Raw genomic sequence first — 20,107 nt, forward strand, 5'->3', positions numbered from 1 at the left:
GAGGCCACCACAGCTCAGCAGAAAATCATTGTAGCTTCTTCTGGGGAGAAAAACACTTACAGAAAAAGTAAAGTTAACAGCTGAAATAGCAGGAAATAAGCCAGTTAAAGAGCAGATTGTAGAAGAAAGTAGTCGAGTGTGGAAAGTGGTCAGTGTGTCCTCCAGCAGTCTAAGCCTATAGCAGCATAACTACAGAGATAACTCTGGGTAACTTAGCCTTTTATGGGCCATTCCCATCTGTACCGGGTCGGCCCGGGCCGGGTAGCCCCAGCCTGGCCCGGTTGATTCCACACATCCTTGCCTTAAGCCCATGTGGGCTGATTCTACCCACCAATCAGAGGCTTGCTCTAATGGAAGGTGTGAATTTGCTGTCAGCAGTGGGTGTGTTGGCCCTGGTCGGCCTGAAGCAGACCCCCTCGAGAAGAGGGCTGAGAATGAGCCTTGGTTGGCCCGGAAAAATACCAGGCCACCCAGATATGTAAACAACCTACGCTACCCGGCCCGGGCCGACCCGGTACAGATGGGAATGGCCCATTAGATGGATGCATGTTGGAGGAAGGACAAGGGAGAGTCGTCTTTACCGACTGTACACTCCACCTCTCTTTACTCCCCCACTTGTCCTGATCTGGGTTAACATCAGATTTTAACCATAGGCCCTATCAAATAAACATGTTTTAAGCCTAGTCTTAAAAGTAGACAAGGTGTATGCCTCACAGACTAAAGCTGGGAGCTGGTTCTACAAAAGATCTGCCTCCCATCCTATTTTTAGATATTCTGGGAACCACCAGTAAACCTGCGGCCTGAGAGTGAAGTGCTCGGTTAGGAACGTATGGAACAATCAGGTCACTGATGTATGATGGCCCTTCTTTCTGCGACCCCTCTACACCTGGTTCCGTCAGCGAGTTCCACGCTGTGCCTCTCGGACTCAAAGTCATCGTCGAATACCCGAAACTTTCTCAGATCCGTGACAATATGAGATGTCGCTCCAGTATCCACCATTATACCCCTCGCTCTGTCTGTCCGGACCTCTCTGTCCGCATCTCTTAGTCGGAAGGCGTACTCCTTATTGTCCTGACTCACAGCCGTCCGTGCGTCGTCCCACCGGTTCCTCCTCCTGCACTGGTCTCCATTATGTGTGTTGTTCTTGCAGATGCCACACCATTTTGTGCGATAAGACTCTCTGGCTTTATATCCCTTTTTGCCACACCTGTAGCACACTAGGTCTGTGCTTCCTGTACCATCAGTGCTTCTTTTTCCCGAGTCTGACCATGCCTGTGCAGAACAAGCCTTTGGCTTCACACATACCTTCATGACATCACCTTTATCTGGTGCTGTTGCTCATATCTTTTCGGTCTCTTCGTAGCTTCTTAACCTGCTTTTGAAGTCTGTAAAATTCATGGTGCCATCACTCTAGGTTACATGTATGGAAAAGGGTTTATAAGATGCAGGTAATCCCTTCAAAACCATGGCAATCAGCAGGCCATCACTTTGTGTCTCACCGGCATTTCTTAATGCGGAAATGGCTGATTCTGCCCTCAGAACATCATCCGTAATGCTCTTGCTGTCCAACTTCTGCAACGACGTCAGCTCCGTATACAGGCTTATAATGCGAGGTTTTCCTTTACCTGCATAATGATCTCTCAGGATTGCCAGGGCTTTCCGCCCATCATCTGCTGCATCCCGCATCACCAATAACAGGCTTTTGTCATCCAAAAACTGTATTAGCTCTGCATAAGCCTCTGCATTTTTCGATACATCATCTTCATTTTCATCGTCTTCATCCTCGGTTTTCAGGACCACGTCTTTTAATCCCTGGAGGCGGAAGTGACCGAGAAACTTTGTCTCCCACAATTCATACTTCTCTTCATCTCCATCAAATATTAACCTCGACAGCGCAAAAAACCCCCCAAAAAACTTGGGATCTTGTAGGCGTGGCGGTGGGATTTCAGCCGTGGCGGGCCGCCACAGCTACGCCTATGTAAGGGAAACCCTGCCTTTGTTAGGCTCTTCTCTTAAAGGAACTGTGCAGAGTATTATAGCAGATAACTTAAGGAGCCCACAGTATTGCAGGCTTTATTCAAAACATTTCAGGCGATTTCTACTGTCGATTTTACACAGCTAAGCGATGTGATGTTGAGTCTAACACAGTTGCCCCTGGTGCTTTTGGTTTGCGAACTAAAGAACAGCATCAAGAGCATATAAAAACAGCTCTTGAGACAAATAACCATTGTTTTGGAGTTAAACAAGAGTGTATTTTCACTAAGTACCTTACTTATTTCCATGTTCTGACTGGTTTCCCTCCTGATGAAGCCCATGATGAGTTTGAGGGTGTTGTACCGGTGGATTTGGCTTGCTGTTTGTCAGCATTGATTTCAAAAAAAGCATTTTACTGTTGATGATCTCAATAAAGCAATATTGGCCTTCCCTTATAAGTGGTCAGATAAGACAAATAAACCTCACATCTTACCACAAAATGTATCTGCTCGAAAAACTGTGGGGGGCAATGCCCACGAAAATTGGAGTTTGTTGAGACTTCTACCTTTTTTGATTGGGCATTTGGTGCCTGAATATGAACATGCATGGTTGGTGTTAATGGATTTAAAAGATATCGTGGAACTTATTGTTGCTCCGACTCATACTGATGAATCCATTTCCTACCTTGAAAGCAAGATAACTGAGCACAGACAAAGATACCAGGACCTGTTTCAAACAGCTAGACTTCTACCAAAGCACCACTTTTTGGAACATTACCCCTATTTAATAAGGTGTTTTGGTCCTTTAGTTACTGTCTGGGCACTGAGGTTTGAAGCTAAACATAGCTACTTTAAACAAATTGTGAAGCATACTAGTTGTTATAAAAACACCACTGACTCTGGCTTCAAGACACCAATTCATGATAGCATTTCACCTAAACCCACCCTCCTGTGGTAAAGCTTCTCTTCATGTACCCAATGTGTCCTCATTTCCAGTAGATCTTTTGAATCAAGCAATAGCTTTGCTTATCAAATCTAAGTACCCTGAAACAACTGAAATCCATTTAGCTAAGTTTGCATCCATGAAAGATATACAGTACAACACAGGCATGATAGTTGTACATGGGTCAGCTGGTGGTATGCCGGAGTTTGCTGAGATCATTCAAATGTGTGTCATTGCCAATGAGTTGATCCTCATTGTGAGATTGCTACATGGATGGTACACTGACCACTACAGAGCCTTCGAAATAACCCCTTCACCAACCAGAGAGACAAAGCTTGTGCAACTTAAAGATCTGGCAGATATCTATCCACTGGCGGATTATATTGTTGGCTCAAGACGTATGGTGGCCTTAAAAAGGCACATTGTCTTCAAAGGTTTGTTAATTAGTATGTCTATCAGTTTCTATGAGTTAAACTAGTTATCAAGTAAACCATAATTAATATTCAGGGGCCATCATTATGGATGTTTCAATCAATCGACCAATTATCAAAATCTGTCAATTTTTGTGAAACATGGTCACAAATTCCAATCCATGCCTTTCAGAGCCAATCACCTGTCACTCATCGCCACTTTGTAGCCGGCAGAGACCTTGTGTGCAGCATCACTCTTCCTCTCCGTTCGGTTGTGAATGTGTGCAGCAGTTCCCTTTTAATCGATTGACTCGGTACAACAAAGGTACTATGGGACATCACACCCTCGTGTGGCCTGGCTGAATACTCATCTAATCATGCCTGTAAGGCTAATGACTCTGCAACCGTGTCACTGTCATTCCCCGGTTCTTACGCTCTTCACCTCGCTGAGAACAAACCTAAGAAGCAGCTGCGCTAGTGAAAGATAGCTTAACCGCTCACTGACTGGACTCTACTGCCTTCTGGCTAGCGTTCTCGCCCACCGAGTGCTATCTTTCATGGCTTTTCAGCTTGTTTGCCTTTGTTCCATCAGGTGTACCACTCCACTGTGTGTCTTGCAATGAGCACCGCGTTGGATATCACTTCACTGAAAGCCGCTTCGCACCCCTGTCTTCAGGACTGTGGATTCTCTCTTCACAAGAAGGACCTACACGAAGCATTCCCGGTTTGTCTGGGAATTCTCCACATCAGGAGAGCTCTTGTAGACCCGGAGGCATGCGAGTTCTGTCGCCAACTCTGCCGTCCCACGCTCGAATGGCACGTAAAGTTTCTAAAATGTCTCCCGGGAGACGCTGCAGTAGGACCCCATGCTTTCCCGTTCAGCCCCGGCTTCGCCCGGCTCTGACGTGGACAGACTAGCGATCAATGTCCCCGCTATTAGCTGGGCAGATCAGATGGAGATGACGGACAATTTAACCGGACCAGACCTAGAGGCTTCTCAGTTTCCTCCTCTGGAAGAGGATGAAGGAGACATTTTGGACATTTGCTCTTATGGTCACGACCTACTCGAGGACGAGGAGGTCTTCTTAGCGGTGGTGTGTGCAGCTCCAGGCGCTACCTCAGCCTCCGAGCTACGAAATTACACTTCTTTTCTCCCGCTCTGCTGGCGTGCAGCGGAGAGGCTCAAAGTAGACCGGCCCGCTCCTGCACCTGCACAAAAGAGGTCCCACTTTTCTGGGTTTTACCTCCCCTCAAAACCAGCAGAGGTAAAGAATAGGGCTGAATGATTTTAACAAAAAACTGAATTGCAATTTTTCTAGCAGAAATTGCGATTTTGGTTCAATTCACGATTTTCTGCAAACAAAGGTCCAACATTAGCCTGCCAAGCAATCCTGCAGATTAAGTGAAAATATGGTCTAGATTCTAATCTAGTACAACAAATCATTCACATTTATATTTACTATTTAATCATACAATAAAAACAGTTAAAGCTATTAATATTTTCTCCCATTAATTTTTTAATGTGTTTGTGAAGCAACTTGTGTTTGTGCTTTTTATCTAGAGAGGAGCTTTATGAAACATGTTCTACGCCAAAAATGCATGGAGGAAATCTGTAGGTAGAAATAGCTTTTAAATGTATTAAATAACAAATGCACACAGTTTTTCCTGCATTACCAAGGCAGGCTGGCTGCACGTTTTTCAAAGCCGTTTGATACGCATTCAAGCACGCATTCTGACACCTTAGCTTAACATTCAAACCATTTTTAAAAGAGAAGTTGAGCTTTCAAGTCAATTAGAATGCGCGACTCTGCACTCGCGCTGATTAAGCATAAACCAAGCTTTAGAAATCAGCCTGAACCTGCTCCGATGTGGGAGGAGTCTCTCTCTCCATTACTCAACTATGTTTTCTATCTCGCTCTGTCCCGGGCTCACCTACGGTGCCGTTGTTATCGGCTCTAGCAGCGCTGTGTGTGGAAACATAAAACAGGGAAAATAAGCTGAACATGCAGCTCTGTCAGCTGTGGAGTTGGGCTCGGTTCTGGATGGTACATCCCACTCCCCTCCCCTGCGCTGGCATTTGCCGTCGCCATAATAGAGAGAAAACTTCAGATGTAAAAAAAAGAAGAAAAAAAAGTTACACAACTGATCCTGGATCAGTCAAAACCCCAGCTTTGACGGTCACGTGATCGTGCTGTTTGAAATCGCAATTTCGGTCAAAAACGATAGATCGTTCTGCCCTAGTAAAGAACTTTCTACCACTGTACCTGGATTTTGTGGCTGAGCTCACTGCATCCTAGGCCAAGCCGCTATCCACCTGCACCTCAGTCCCGGGTTACGGTCAGTTTTTGAGCCTCGACGACACCAAAATGGCAGGATTGGTTAACCTCCCTCCAATGGAGCCCTCTCGTGCGGCTTACCTGGCCCCGACCTGCAATAATAGAGTAAGCGGACAGACTATGCCTCTTCTCATCTGCACCGCGTGCAGGCCTCCACTGCCCACACTTTGTCTGGCAGACCTTGGAGCAAGGGTCCCACCCGACAGCCCACAGACCCCCCTCATCAATGAGGTACAGGTCACGTTAGACTACATCCTGCGAGCGGCCCGAGGCGTCGCCCTGCTGTTGGGAAGAGGTGTGGCCTCGACTGTAGTGGCTCAAAGACACTTCGCAACCACTAGTTGAGTAATCCAGGGCTATGCACCAATTTTAGGCCTAATTGCCCAGCTCTATTCTGACTGAATCATTCATGCTTTGCTGCATGTAGATTCTCAGTCATTGTGAACATGTCTCATCCTTGTGATTGGTATCAGTGATAGGTATCTGAGATCTGTATTGGTGATTGGCAGCAAAAAACCTGATCAGAGCATCCCTAGCTATTAGATCAACGTGAAAACTATTATTTATTTTGGGATGTAGACTGGGGGGAAATTGGTGATCCGAGGAACCCTCCTATTATTAGATCAAGAAAATCGACGTGTTTCGGTCACGTATGACCTTTGGCAGGGCATCTATTATTAATTTTTTTATTGTGCTGTGTGCTTTTACATCAGATTTTATATCATTTTGTGACACATGTTACTGTCTATTTGTAGATTTTTTATTATGTGCTTTTTGTCATTTCAGATTGAAAACAATGAATTCACCCTGCATACTGAAAGTTATCCTGGTGGATAACACTAGCCAGAGGCTAATACTTTCAAATGGACTTCCTCAGTCTGTTCCAGAGCTGATGGAGGAAGTGCAACGTCAGTGTGGACTGACATACAACCTCAAATTACAATTATGGATTCACTCTTTGACAATGACTTTATGAATCTGACATCAACATCTGAACTACAAAACAGAGGCACAATTAAGGTAGTTGATCTCTCCGAAGTTGGGTTTTCCCAGTCTTCTTCCTTAACCGCTGGATGTCACCACAAGCTGTAGAGAAAAGATCAGCTTCAAGTTTTTCTGGTGTGAGCTGTCCTGACATAGAGCACCTTCCTCCTGCCGAGTCTGAGCAGTCACTTTCAAGGTTGCAATGGCCAGCCAAGTTTTGTGTGCCAAAGTTTGCATTTGATTCTGAGTTCAAACTTGAAAAAGCTAATGCTGAATACAGGGAGATAAAAACACTTCTTATCCCAGACTGTAAATTATTGTCAAACATTCTGGATTGTCTTATTCAAGAAATTGTTTGTTATGGACTATACATAACTGATAACCAGTTCAGCTGCGTGGGAGAGGCCCTCATCAAGAAGCATCCTTGTCTGCTAGAGCGAGGTTCAATAACTGGATACGCTGCACTGTAATTCCCAATAGTGCTTCTTACTAAAATGATGTCAGTTATTTTCACTCACTTTAGCTAAATAGTTATACTTACTTTTATACAATTAGTTAAAACCCCAAACTAACAGTGTGATGTTAAAACTCATTCATAATTAGTATAATTGTGTTTATCTTTTCTTTGGAGTAATGTGCTTTTAAACTGTTTAAGTTGAGGTCGCTCATTTCAAACAAAAAAATAACCCCTCCCTTTTGCTTCTCCTACGTCATCACTGAGCCTTGCACACGGAGATGCTAACACAGCTCTGGGTGCTATGCCACCGACAACAGCAGCGCCAGCGGCCATTAGAGGCATTTTTCGGCACGGAGGAGAATTTTAACCACATTGCCAGAATTACAAGGTAACTGTGTTTTTGTTTAAATGCTTGAACAGACGTTGCAGGTTAATCAGACTACTTAGCTGATGTGTAGAAAAACGGAGCTTGCTAGCTCAACTCGAGACTGATTGTTTGAAGCCCGCCTTAAATTTGACGGTTTTTGGTAGTTGTTACTACCTACATTTTCAAAGCTACATCGCACAGAACTTAACTATATTATCTTTAAGAGTAAAATAACGTTTTTTTAATTCCAATCTGAACTTTCTAGTCCTCGTGTTTTCTTAACACAGCCTACATGGTTCCTTTGAGATGCCCGCCTGTACAAATCTAAAAAGTAACGGTTAGAGTTATATTTTAGTTTAGTTTAACCTACCCTTTCACTGAACTTAACTTCATATTACTTTAAATTGTAAAATAAAGTGTATTAATTTCTATCTTAACGTTCTAGTTCTCGTGTTCTTTACATGGTTCATTTAAAGGCCCCGTGTGTGAAATTCACAGAAATCATAGTAAAAAGATCCGACTCTTTAGCACCACGCAGTTTAGAGTCGGTATTGCAGCTATTGGAGCCCCCGAGGATCAAAAAGGTTTTTTTTATCATTATTTAAAACTTTATTAACAAATATAACAAATACAATACAAAATCGTGTTGCTGTAAACGGCAGCATGTCATCATCTAATTCCAGCTTTCAAGTCAGCGAACAGGTTAGTTGTTTTCATCTAACTTATTTTATTAATTTAATCTAAATAGGTTTTGAATAAGAAAAACTTTTATGTCAGTTATGTTTGCTAATCGCAAACGGCAGCTAGTTAGTGATGACTTCTGACTACAAAAAATGACAATATTTTGTTCATTTTATTTGAGAAATGTTATATTTCTATTTGCCATTTTGGAAATATACAAGGTAGTGTAGTCTGTAATTGTTTTCTCTCCGTAAACAGAGTCAGATATCATCCGATGGTTCATCAGTGGAGACAGACAGAGGACGAGGGAGAGGAAGGTTACATCTCCATAGTTTTGCATTACATTAGTGAGCTATTAATTTACACTCTTACAGGGTCAAGTCATGAAACAAAAAATATGTAATTTTCTGAAAGACATAAGAAATAAAGAAATTAGTACAGATGCACTTTTAATTGAATTAACCTTATTCAGAGTTTGAACAGACAAATTTGGAACACATTTTAATCTTGAAACATGATTTTACACACTTTAGGATAATAAAGAATAGATCTAACGTAAAAGACTGTGCAGAATTTATGTGCAACTTCAAGTTAAAAGAACAACATGTTAGCACAGTAGGAAAGACATCAAAGTGCAATATCTACATTTTTATGTACATTACATTAGTAACACGCAGCAGGTATAGAATACTCCATGTAAATGTAGACAAGATCGTCACTGGAGGCCTGTAGCTGTGTTGAGTTCTGATACTGTGAAAAAAGTATTGTAAGACAAGTGTAGGCAAAGAACTGAGCTGTAGTCAAAGGATGCTAAAATGACACATACCAAGACCTCGGCTGACTTGGATCTGCACTAGCTCCGAAATAGGTGGTGGAGCGATGGGTGGCACAAGACCGAGCCGTCTGGGGTCATCATCCCTCATTGATCTGGTACGAGGCATCCAGACTCCTCTCGCCAACCTCTCGTTGATTATTTTTGATTGGAGTACTGGAATGTATTCGTAGCCCTTTTCTGATTTTAGTGAATACACACTGTACCTTCTGGCATTCTTATTGTACTTCCGTTTGAATCTAAAAAATAGGACAATTGCATAATGAATTTCTGTCACGACAATGGGACAAACTTAAATAACGTGTAGTAACGTTAATACAGCTTTTTAATTGTAAGTGGTAGGCATTATTTTGGCTCAACTCTGACTGAAAAAAAAAGGTAAAACCTACATTAGTTGGCCTTCAGCATTCCTGATTGCTGGTCGATTAAGGTGAAAGTTATAATCCAGTGCTGCAAGGAGAACTCTGGCTTCATACACTTTGTAGGGGAAGGCTTGACGAAACAGCATACATTTGATATGATTTTTTTCAGTGATGCTTACCCATTGTACACTGATAGCTGTGCCCTTGTAGGAGATTTTTTTGTGAAAGGGAGCACGACTGCCACATACTTCAGCTTTGTGGGTTAAAGCGGTGCACCTGTCCAATGGCAGGGTTATAAACTCAACAAGCTGCTTCAAGCAGTTCTCATACACCACTGCTGCTCGGACACCAACGATGTCTTCCGCAACAATGACCTTCTCTGTTCCTGGCAAAATTGGCACATCAACATCAGCCAAGCACTCCTGAGGATCATCTCCACAACCTTGTAGGTCATGCACTGTCTCATCAAGGCCAATTATAGGAAGACCATCTATGGAAGGAGCTGATTTTAGTGCACCACCCATTCTAAGGGAGAAGAACACAAAGTTTTGGAGGAAAAGAATTCCAAAGGATGACACAAAATGAAAATTAATCACAATTTATAACTCACCGTATAGATATTGGAGGAAGATACTCATCATCTGAGCTGTCATCCCTCTGTTCCGCACTACTCATATTCTCCCTGTCCTCCCAGTCAATTCTGTAAATGTTTTTAGTAAAATATCTGTATATCAAGTCTGACAATACACAAGCAGTAGAGTAAACAAGGAGTTAGTGTAACTGACACACTGTTCATGGGATCATTGAAGACATCCTCATCCAGGTCATCTTCAGAAATAACCATGTCATGCACGCTTAGAGAAAAACAGAAAATGCTCATTATTATAATGAAAATAGATTTTGTGGCTATAATCCTACAAACAACATATGGATTACCTTTGCTGAAGGCTTTCAATTTCTGGTGTTCCTGTGACTCCACTCAAGTGTTCATCTCTTATTTATAGGAAAGAATAAAATAAAATGAAAAAAAATTTAATTGTAGTATAACAATTTGAAATTAGCTATGAGGTTTTTTGGAAAAAACTTGCTTTTCATTTCCGCTTGAAATGCTGGACAATGGTGGATCTTCCATTGATCTATGTTTCCCCTTCATGGGGGTAGATGTTGTGGTGGCTAGAGTCCTCTCATAACTGTAAATCAGTAGAAAAATTCCAAATTTATTTTATTACACGTGTGTGCTTGTATTATATAACACACACACACACTTAAACAAAAACATGCACGATCAGATATTATACTTGTGTTAATCTTTTACAGAGTTTGTACATAACATAGAATAGAAACTTCATTTTTCTGACATGTCACATGAAAGGGAAATTAGTCCCTCAGCAAATACAGGATTCAACATCATAATTTCACATATACGTCAAGTCGATCGAGCGTGGGGGGGAAGGTGCTGTGCTGCAGATCATCTCTGACAAAAATTTGTGTGAAAATGCCAGTGTGGTGTTTAGTTCTGTGTGTGTAACCGTCGGTAACGAACCTGTGACAATGATTACACAAAGTGTGTTGTGTAATTGGAGCGGGCAGCCGATAATGTTGTGTTTCTGTTCTGGTTGCTCGTCACGGTCACGGAGCATGCGGTAATCTCCAAAAACGAGCGGTGTGGTATCGATCGTTAAATCATTAAATATGTATACGAAGGCGCATAAACAATAAACAAAAAGAAATGCTTCTGAATTTTAAGATGGTGTGCTACATTTTTGGCACTAGTTAGCATGAGCTGTTTCCCAAACTCTAGCTTACTCCACACAAACTTTGTGTCACAAAGCACACAACTACTACAATGAAGAAATTAAACACACATTTTTAACTTACCTGTCCAAAAGGAAGGTAGCAAGCTCAGCGTGTCTACTGAATCCCTTTTGTAACATGAGGTCTCTCCCATCTTGGGAAGTCAACTCCTATATTTACTCTGGTTTTCTCATGACGCCGGTCTTGTTCACTTTTCAAAATCCTTTTTCTTTTACTTGGATGAGACAAACTATCCCGTTTCTCAAGTTTGCTTGTAGAATATGTGTGATCCTCCATCGCTAGAAGTACGGTGTGGCTAGTTTCTTCTTCTTAGTTACTTTGTCAGACTGCATGCTTACAAGGCGCACTTCTGCCCCCTGCTGTTTCTTTGAGGTTACATCATTTAAAAACGCAAACATCAAATGCAAAGCTTAATATGTTGTATGTCCCTAAAAGGTCACTGTATTTTAAGATGGCGCATGCCATATGGAGCACCGGTCTGCTTCTTTTGTCTAAAATATTAAAATATAAAGCTAATAATAATGCTTAGAATAAATGCTTGTTTGAATTATCATTAAAAAAAAACAAATTTGAGAATGTGATACAAGAAATTTGATAACTTATAAGATGAAATATCACACATTGGGCCTTTAAGATACCCGCCTGTATTGATTTAAAATATAACGGTTGGTGGCTTATTTTAGTTAGATGGTTGTTGCTAGTCTATCTTTTTAAAGCTTCACACAGTAAAGTAAGTTTAGACATTTATAGCGTAACTTTTTCTAGTCCTTATGTACGATTCATTTTAGAGTATACGACAAGACCGCTGGTAAAAAATTTAAATATAACCATGGGCGCCATTTTAGTAAAAACTAAGTGCTGAAACTTTTTCCAAAATTAATGACATAAAACTTAACGTTTAAATTATTGTTAGTAATTTCTGACTGCACTTTGTAACATTCAAGGATTTTTTACACCACATGTGTGAAAAGGGTAGATTAATTTCATTCTAACTGTAATAAAAGTAGCCGTGGGCAGCACGGGCAGAATATCTTGCCCTCCGGTCAGAACCTGAACACACCACCAGTAGGCAACGACTTATAAAAGACACACTTTATTGCACAATCAATAATAAAACACAACGATAAAACACCATGGCCCAAGCCCTCTCTTCTAAAACCAACTGTCCAGCATGAGTCACATAAGCAGCGGTACTTAGCTGTCACGGATGGTGTGACCCCCGTCCCCGGGGTCTGAGCTTCCAACGCCATCCAACGCCCCGGGGTGTAGCTTGCGAGGACGGCGGGTAAATCCACAACATAAGTCCACTGCCAGAGTCCGTAGCGGCAGATGTCGGCGCGGCCTTGGCATCACCTATGCCCAGCCCTAACTGTCTAAAGAAGGCGACCAGCCTTCCCTCCTGGCGCTGGAACACTAAACACCTGTTCAGCTATCTTCGTCGCCGGCAGCCCTACCCGGCTGCGAACGACCCCACCCCCCAAAGTCCGATGCCACAATGACAGGTCGACCACGCACCCCTCTCAGTAGGTCTGTCACCCTTTTATCCTCCCTGGCCTCGTTATCCATAACGAGGACCAGCTGGTGTCCAATCACCACACCCTCGGAGCTCGGCAGCTTCCGTCTTCTGTCCATCACATAACATTAAGCAAGACTATTTTATCATTTACTCAATAAACTGTTTTTTGAAACTCCTGCCATTCAACTTCAGCATATTTTGTTGTAGTCTTGTCTTGCTGGCTTTCTGTTCACTTGCCAAAATACATTAACATTTTTGTTTTCTGTGACATTACAGTGTTTTGACTGAAGAAGCTGCGCACAAGGAGAGATCATCCACTGCTTTTCATCACCTAAAAACGGCCAGTGAAGGTGATATAAAACACCTAAAAACGGCCAGTGAAGGTGATATAAAACACTTGACATCTTATTGGGGACCCTTTGATTTATGACAAAATGTGGAATTGCAAGTTGTGTAGTTTTTCTACTGCGATAAAAGTCATGTTGCTGAAACATTACCGGCTTAACCATGGCCAGTACTCCACAATTTCACCTTTACCCTGTCTCTACACCACCTGCATGTGTACATTTAGTACATTAAAGGTACATATGTCAAGAATACATACTGCTACACAAAGAAAAGACCATTCAAATCCAGCTTTTAATAATTATGGATTTTGCTGCCCTGTGTGTAACTTTAAGCAGCCATTTATTGAAAGGCAAATGTTTATCCATCTGAGGGGGCATTTAAAACTGAAAGAAATTGTTCCATGTCCTTTCAAGGGCTGCAATTTTAAAACCAATGTATACTCAACATTCAATGTGCACAAATGCCGAGAACACCAAAGTTCAGCACATTATGATGAAGGCATTGTGCAAAGTGTCCTAAATGTAGGCCAAAAGGATGTTATGCAGCTTGATTCAGTAGAACCATTAGATGAAAGTGAAGTGGCATCCACTAGTGAAATGAGTACAACTGACGGTTTAGAAGAGCAGTTGCAGCACAATCTAGCTGGCTTTTTCTTGAAAATGCAGAGCATTCTCCATGTGTCCCAGAGAGCAACACAGGAGATCATTGAGTAGGGCTGGGGGTAAACGATTATTTTTAAAACGATTATTCTGACGATTATTTTATCGAATAGTCGACTATTCTAATGACTATTTAGAAAATTAATCTAATGATTATTTTTCTATTGCACAATTAACAAAAACCAGAAAATCTCAAATCAATTCCTCAAAAAAATTGATAAATTCTTACTGTAAGAGAATAAACACTACAGGCCTTCCATTTTGTATAACACTGCTTTTATTGTGTTGCGGATGGTTATGTTCTGGTGACGTGTAGAACTTGGGAGTGCAGGCTGCTGCCTGAGAGGTGGTAGAAGATGGAGTGTCTCCATGCTGCTTTGTTTTGGTCACTTATGTGCGTGAGGCGAGTGGTCTTACGGGTTAAACCAAACTCAGGTGATATTTTACACTAAACCGAAAACCCACAACACTCTAAATGTAATAAAAGGGAGATCTACACCACAAAAAAGATGAACTCTAAACCAAAACGTAACAGCTTATCCCAACGCAAGAAGCTGTTAGCGAAGATGCTAACAGTAGCTTTACCAACGTTAAGTTCAAGTTACCAAGTTTAAATAAACCAAAAACACCCAGCAGCAAACAGACCAGCACGGAGGAGAGACTGCTACCACCAAAACAGCTCTCCTCATGTCTGAAAGAAGCTCCTTAATGAAGGGAGAAGCGCTCCCGGTGATTTTCTACATCTGCGATAGACACGAAGCAGCGCATCTGACCCCGGAAGTTGTTGTCCGTTGCCGGGAGACGAAGGGGCAAAACAGGAAAATAATCTAGTAGTGGACGGACGTTGTTCCGGGTCTTCGGTATTTGGCGGAGATGTTAGTGAAGGCGGAGAAGAGGGCGAACTAGAGGAAAAACGGGCAGATTCCTCCTCTATTTACAAACTCCTGGGGATGCAACAAGTGGGCGCGGTGCGTCGACTTCCGGATCTGACGTCGACAAATTTTTAGAATCGAGCCGTCGACTTCGTCGAGGCTTCGCTACAGCCCTATCATTGAGCACATTGATCACCTGTTTTTGTTAACAGAACCTCTCATTAAAACATCAGTAGTTGATATACTGAAGAAGCATAACTGTCTATATACTGACAAACTGGTCGATGACATTTGTCAGGCAGTTTCTGATAGTAATGTTTTACATAAATGTATCACATCTGGTGGACCACTGTCAACAGCAAAGATGAGAAAATCTTACTATGAAGCAAACTTTCCGTATGTCAAGCCTGTGGAGTATTTAATTGAATCATCAAAGCACACATACATGTATGTGTCAATTCTTACATCTTTGCAAATGTTGTTGAAAAAAACCAAATTCCTTGAAAAAGTTCAACAAACACCCACTCAGATACCTGGACATTTCATGTCATTTTGTGATGGATCCTACTACCGGGAAAATGTTCTACTCTCACAAGAGGGAACAAAACTTTCGATAATGCTTTATGTGGATGATTTTGAAATTGCAAACCCACTCGGTACTTCAAAGAAAATACATAAAGTTTTTGCAGTTTATTGGACACTGGCAAACTTTCCAGTTAAATCCCGTTCTGCTCTCCACTGCACTCAGCTTGCTCTCCTGTGCAACTCTAATGATGTGCGCCTGTTTGGTTTTAAGAAAATGATGTCACCACTCTTAAATGATCTGAAAACTCTTGAAGAAGTAGGCATCTACATTGATACCCTTGGTGAATGTCTTAAAGGCACTGTCTACTGTGTTGTGGCAGATAACCTTGCCGCACATGGGCTTGCTGGGTTCAATGAGAGCTTCAGGTCTACACATTTCTGCAGGTTTTGTCATGCCACACAAATAGAAATGCAGACAAAAAATGCAGTTACAGGGGATTATGTGCTGAGAACAAAGGATCTTCATGACAATCTTTTACCAGAGCTTCAGAGCGATGGCAGTGAGGGAAATTGTGGTGTCAAAAACAGTTGTGTTCTTTCTGACCATCTGTCATTCTTCCATCCTGTCACAGGCTTCCCACCTGACCTCCTGCACGACCTGTTTGAAGGCGTTGTTCCAGTGGAGATAGCTCATTGCTTAAAAGGTTTGATTTCCAGTAAATATTTTACATTAGAAGACTTAAATCGAGCAATATTGCACTTTCCATATCAACATTCTGACAAAGTTGATCGCCCTCATCCAATACCCACTAATTTTGCCAGTCGAGGGACCATTGGTGGGAATGCTCATGAAAATCATGCCCTGCTTATAATGTTGCCTCTTCTCATTGGCTCAAAAGTCCCAGAAAGAGACACGTTTTGGGAAGTGCTAATGGAGTTAAAGGATGTCGTTCAGCTTGCCATGTCTCAGATTTTTAATGAAGAGACCATTCAGTACTTGGCTTGTAAAATATTGGACCACCGGCAACTTTTCCAAGAAGTGTTTCCTAATGTTCGATTAAGGCCAAAGCATCATTACATCGAGCATTACCCACACTTGATAAAATGCTTTGGTCCCTTGGTCCACCTTTGGACAATGAGATTTGAGGGAAAGCATAAGGTTTTCAAAAAAATTATTCATGACACTCACAACTACAAAAATGTGTTAAAAACTTTGGCAGAGCGACATCAAAGTCAGATGGCATTTTATTTGTCATCCTCAAAGTTTTTCAAACCACATGTTCAGACATCCAAAATGGAGTCTATGTACATCTCATCACTACCTGCAGATACACAATCATTTATCTCAGGTATTGTTGACAGTGACACAGTTTATGGAACAAAAAATATCTCAATTGATGGCACAAGCTTTGCAATTGGCATGTTTGTATGTACTGGTGCTTATGCAGCCTTGCCAGAGTTCAAAGAGATTCGAAACATCCTACTCATCAGCGACAAAATGCATTTTCTCTTAAAAGACTACGACACTTTGTATGTTGAGCACTTGAGGTCATACGAACTAGTCGAGCATATACCGGAGAGTCATAGTGTCAAATCTGTGTGCCAGCTGTCTGACCACCTGCCACATTTTGCTTATAAGATTGCAAATGAACTAATTCTAACAACAAAACATTTCATTCCAGTGTCTGACTAAAGAAACAGAACTGAAATATCAGCGGATCTCCCCAGCCCTTCTGCCAGTGTACAGGTAATGCATACATGGCATGAGAACTCTGAGTGTGTTGAAATGTCGCTATATTATTTGAATCCTGTATGTTGCAGGACCTACAACTTCAGATGGAGGCAACAGAGAGACTGAAGCTAAGGGTCATCCTTGATAATGATAATGCTGAAAGACTTATTCTGCCATCTCGCCCAAGCAGTGTTCAGGCCCTCATAGATGAAATCAAAACTAGGCTAAAGTTGACTTTTGACTTTAGGCTTCAGTTTGAAGATCCAGATTTTGATCATGCATTGTGTAATTTGGTTGAAATGGAACACCTCCCAAGCACAGCATCGGTTAAAATAATCAGATTAGTGGAGCTGGACTTGATTTCAACCAGCACTAGTGAGACAAGTCTTCTGAACGATAGCACTGATGCCATAGATTCACCAGAGCGTATTAGTCGGTGGCCAGAGGTTTTTATTGTTCCAAAATTTTCTTATGAGGTGGAACATGTGCTAAAGGAAGGTAATGCAGCATTTGAAAAAGATGGGAAACTAATTAGACTTCCTAGAGATCAAAAACACAACATACTCGAGGTAATGGGGGAAGAAAATTTTTAAACTGAAGGCATATCCTAGTAGCACACAGATTGGAAAGGCTGCAAAAGCTTTAGTTGAAAAGCATCCTGTCTGAAGGAGAACAATTCTGACACTGGTTGGGAAGGATGGAAGAATAGTTTGAGACACAAAATAGGAAACCAAAGAAAGAAGTTGGCCAAAGCCGGCATCAGAGATGTTGCTGTAAACTCTGGAAAACGCAGCAGAACAAACCCAGAAGGAGCTGCACCAAGAGCCAATAGTAAAAGACCTAAGAGAGGTGAGGTCAACTTCCTTCCCAGTTGTCCTTCTGGAGAAACAAGAGAGTCTCTGGAGAAAAGGAGGGTTGATGATAGAAGAGTTCCGGAAGACCTCTGCTGAAAGGGACATTCCACTCATTCATCAGCACATGATGCGCACTTTTTCCCTGAGACGTGAAGAGATCATTACATCTTCTCTTCCTGTATCAGAGCTTAAGGACAGATGGCCAGCTCTCTTTAATGAGACACATGTAAGTACAACTATATTAAATTTACTGCTTATAAAGTATACAGCATTTTTTTTTCATATCATTTTTGGTTTATTCTCTTCAGCTCTACTGTGAATTTCACCGGATTACCAATCTTCATCTACCACATGTTTTTTATGCTGCACTGGATGAATATGCTCCTCGGCTGATTGGACTTTACAAAAAGAAGAAAACTGGACGGGTTGGTGAAAACATGGACCAGCTGTTGTTGGAATATGAGCAACAGGTACTTAAAAATACTTTCACTCTACTGTTTGCATGGTAGTCCCATTTGTCATGTTTTATATATTTTTTGTCCTTTAAGGACAAGAATGACATCTGCACAACAAGAACAGCAGCCCTGGCTGGCCTGCCGATTTACCTCAAGGAGGATTCTTCAGGCATTTTCAAAACATGCAAGGTATGTTATACTTGGGAATTGCAATAATTTTCCTATTGAAATGACAAAAAAGTGGTAATACATACAATTAAGGTATCTGGCTATTTGTATTTGTGTTGATTTTTATATCTATGACATAAATATTTCTCATCAATAATTTTGATGTGTGACAGGATGAAATGGAGTTCCATGAAGCTGCACTTGCGCTGGTTGCTGATGTGGGTGAAGAGGATGTGCCTGCTGGAGTTCCTTTCTCACCACGCCAAGTGTTCGTTGTTCTTGAAGATCAGGTTGTAATGACTCATTACAGATGGACTGATGCTTTGGTGTGTTTGTTTGGGCTAATATATGCTCTGCATCTCAGCTATCCTGTGAAGTGTAGTAGCTTTTTTGAGTTCATTCAAGTAGTGTTGCTGAAGCTAGACGATGAGAGAAAGCAACTCAGACCAAAATTGCAGACACTGAAAAATGAGCTGGTGTAGATGGGCTTTGTTTTTCACATGTTCTTGCTTGTTCATTAATCTTTGAATGGCTTCAAGTCAATAGTTTTATATGTCCATGTTCTCAGCCTTCTAAAACAGCAATATGCTGAAAGCTAATAAAGAAACATTTCAAATACTTGACATTTTTGTGATACACTTTTAAGGTAAACTGGGAGGCCACAAGTATCTTTGAAGATTTTTTTTACATATGTTTATATTGACTTCATCTATTGCATTCCTACAATATTCATAAACACTTGTCATTGTTCCTCTATGATATATTTGTATTTAGGTTCATGTCAGCAAGTTTCAAAGTTAAATAACTGATGATCAGTCCAAATTGACATTTGTAATCACTATGTTTTATTGTCAAATGACATCTTTCCATTTTGCCATTGAGGTTTGGCCACAGCAGTTGAGGACACTAATCTTTAAGCAAACTGTTGTACAATAACAGCGTTGAAATTTAATATTGTATTCCTACAGTATGTGTTAATAATGGCTGATGACATCCTTGTAGTTAAGCTTTGTTTGCATTTTCGTTAGGTGCATGTCAATAAATCTGGATATTCTTAATTAAAATTCAGGTCATGATGGTTAATGGCAACTAAAAATACTGGAATTATTCTCACGGAACATTTTATGTACGCACAGTGGAAAAAAGCATTTAGCAAATTTGAAAAAATGTGCAGTTGTTATCATTCTGTTTTTTCTGCAGTTCAAGTTAATAAAACTGAATGGAGAAAGTCCGAGTTTGTTGTTGTGTTAATACTACTAATACGGTTTGGTGCAATCGGTTTCCCCAGTTGAATTGAGTAACTTTAGTTATTCAACTAAGAACCATTCAAGTTAATTTAACTCAGTCGGATTATGAAAGAGGAATTTATTTTAAATAAGTTAAAATATATACGGCATTTTAGTGCCACTTATTTAAAGGTTTAAGTTGACTATACTAAATAAAAATAGTTGATAAACAACCATTTGAGTTAACGTATCATAATTGTATTGAATTAATTAGACTCTACTCGCATAATTAAATAAACTCAAATAGTTTGAGTTACAAAACTTAAATCAATTTGTGCAATTGGTTTCCCCAAATCATTTGAGTTAGCTTAACTTATCAGGTTTTACAGTGTGGATGGAAACATCGTTTGAAAAACAAGCTAGCAATCTATCGCAGTCAGTTACGAAAACTTGGTTGTCATGAAGTAACTGTCAATGCACTGAGCCACAAGGAAAAGGCCCTGTCTTTGCCACTAAAAAGCCAAGACGATCTGAAGTGAACTACTGCCCTCCTTATCCAATAGGAGAGTCAGAGGAAAGCTTAGAAAAGCTT

The 20,107-nt window shown here is 41.1% G+C and overlaps 2 protein-coding genes across 7 annotated transcripts; one reads left to right on the forward strand and one right to left on the reverse strand.

The window, feature by feature from the left end:
- Positions 1-4,819: 4,819 nt before the first annotated feature.
- LOC139063308 (uncharacterized) lies at positions 4,820-11,337 on the reverse strand. Its single transcript, XM_070544773.1, has 8 exons — positions 11,224-11,337; positions 10,434-10,535; positions 10,282-10,338; positions 10,131-10,199; positions 9,956-10,045; positions 9,373-9,870; positions 8,978-9,222; positions 4,820-8,901 (listed from the first exon to the last, which is right to left on the reverse strand). The coding sequence occupies exons 1-8, from the start codon at positions 11,277-11,279 to the stop codon at positions 8,867-8,869; spliced, it is 1,152 nt and encodes a 383-aa protein (XP_070400874.1). The 5' UTR covers positions 11,280-11,337; the 3' UTR covers positions 4,820-8,866.
- Positions 7,129-19,520, forward strand: LOC129165376 (uncharacterized). Of its 6 annotated transcripts, none has more exons than XM_070544765.1 (8): positions 7,337-7,491; positions 12,953-13,059; positions 15,713-15,784; positions 16,763-16,827; positions 16,902-17,892; positions 17,975-18,136; positions 18,215-18,310; positions 18,463-19,520. In XM_070544765.1, exons 5-8 carry the CDS (start codon positions 17,731-17,733, stop codon positions 18,769-18,771), a joined length of 729 nt encoding a protein of 242 aa, XP_070400866.1. In that variant the 5' UTR covers positions 7,337-7,491; positions 12,953-13,059; positions 15,713-15,784; positions 16,763-16,827; positions 16,902-17,730; the 3' UTR covers positions 18,772-19,520. The 6 variants fall into 6 exon arrangements, 3 of the variants coding, with proteins under 3 accessions (XP_070400866.1, XP_070400870.1, XP_070400871.1); XM_070544769.1 differs by having other exon boundaries at positions 12,953-13,026; XM_070544770.1 differs by lacking the exon at positions 12,953-13,059 and having other exon boundaries at positions 7,340-7,491.
- The last annotated feature ends 587 nt before the right edge of the window (positions 19,521-20,107 follow it).

The sequence above is a fragment of the Nothobranchius furzeri genome, chromosome 2, assembly GCF_043380555.1.
Source record: "Nothobranchius furzeri strain GRZ-AD chromosome 2, NfurGRZ-RIMD1, whole genome shotgun sequence".
NCBI classification, from domain to species: domain Eukaryota; kingdom Metazoa; phylum Chordata; class Actinopteri; order Cyprinodontiformes; family Nothobranchiidae; genus Nothobranchius; species Nothobranchius furzeri.

Coding starts and splice junctions, on each gene's coding strand:
- LOC139063308 (XM_070544773.1), bottom strand. CDS start 11,279: ATGTTACAAAAGGGATTCAGTAGACACGCTGAGCTTGCTACCTTCCTT. Junction 9,871..9,955: donor CTTCCTCCAATATCTATACG/GTGAGTTATAAA, acceptor CTTCTCCCTTAG/AATGGGTGGTGCACTAAAAT. Junction 8,902..8,977: donor CCAAGTCAGCCGAGGTCTTG/GTATGTGTCATT, acceptor CTTTTTTCACAG/TATCAGAACTCAACACAGCT.
- LOC129165376 (XM_070544765.1), top strand. CDS start 17,731: ATGATAGAAGAGTTCCGGAAGACCTCTGCTGAAAGGGACATTCCACTC. Junction 17,893..17,974: donor CTCTCTTTAATGAGACACAT/GTAAGTACAACT, acceptor TATTCTCTTCAG/CTCTACTGTGAATTTCACCG. Junction 18,311..18,462: donor GCATTTTCAAAACATGCAAG/GTATGTTATACT, acceptor GATGTGTGACAG/GATGAAATGGAGTTCCATGA.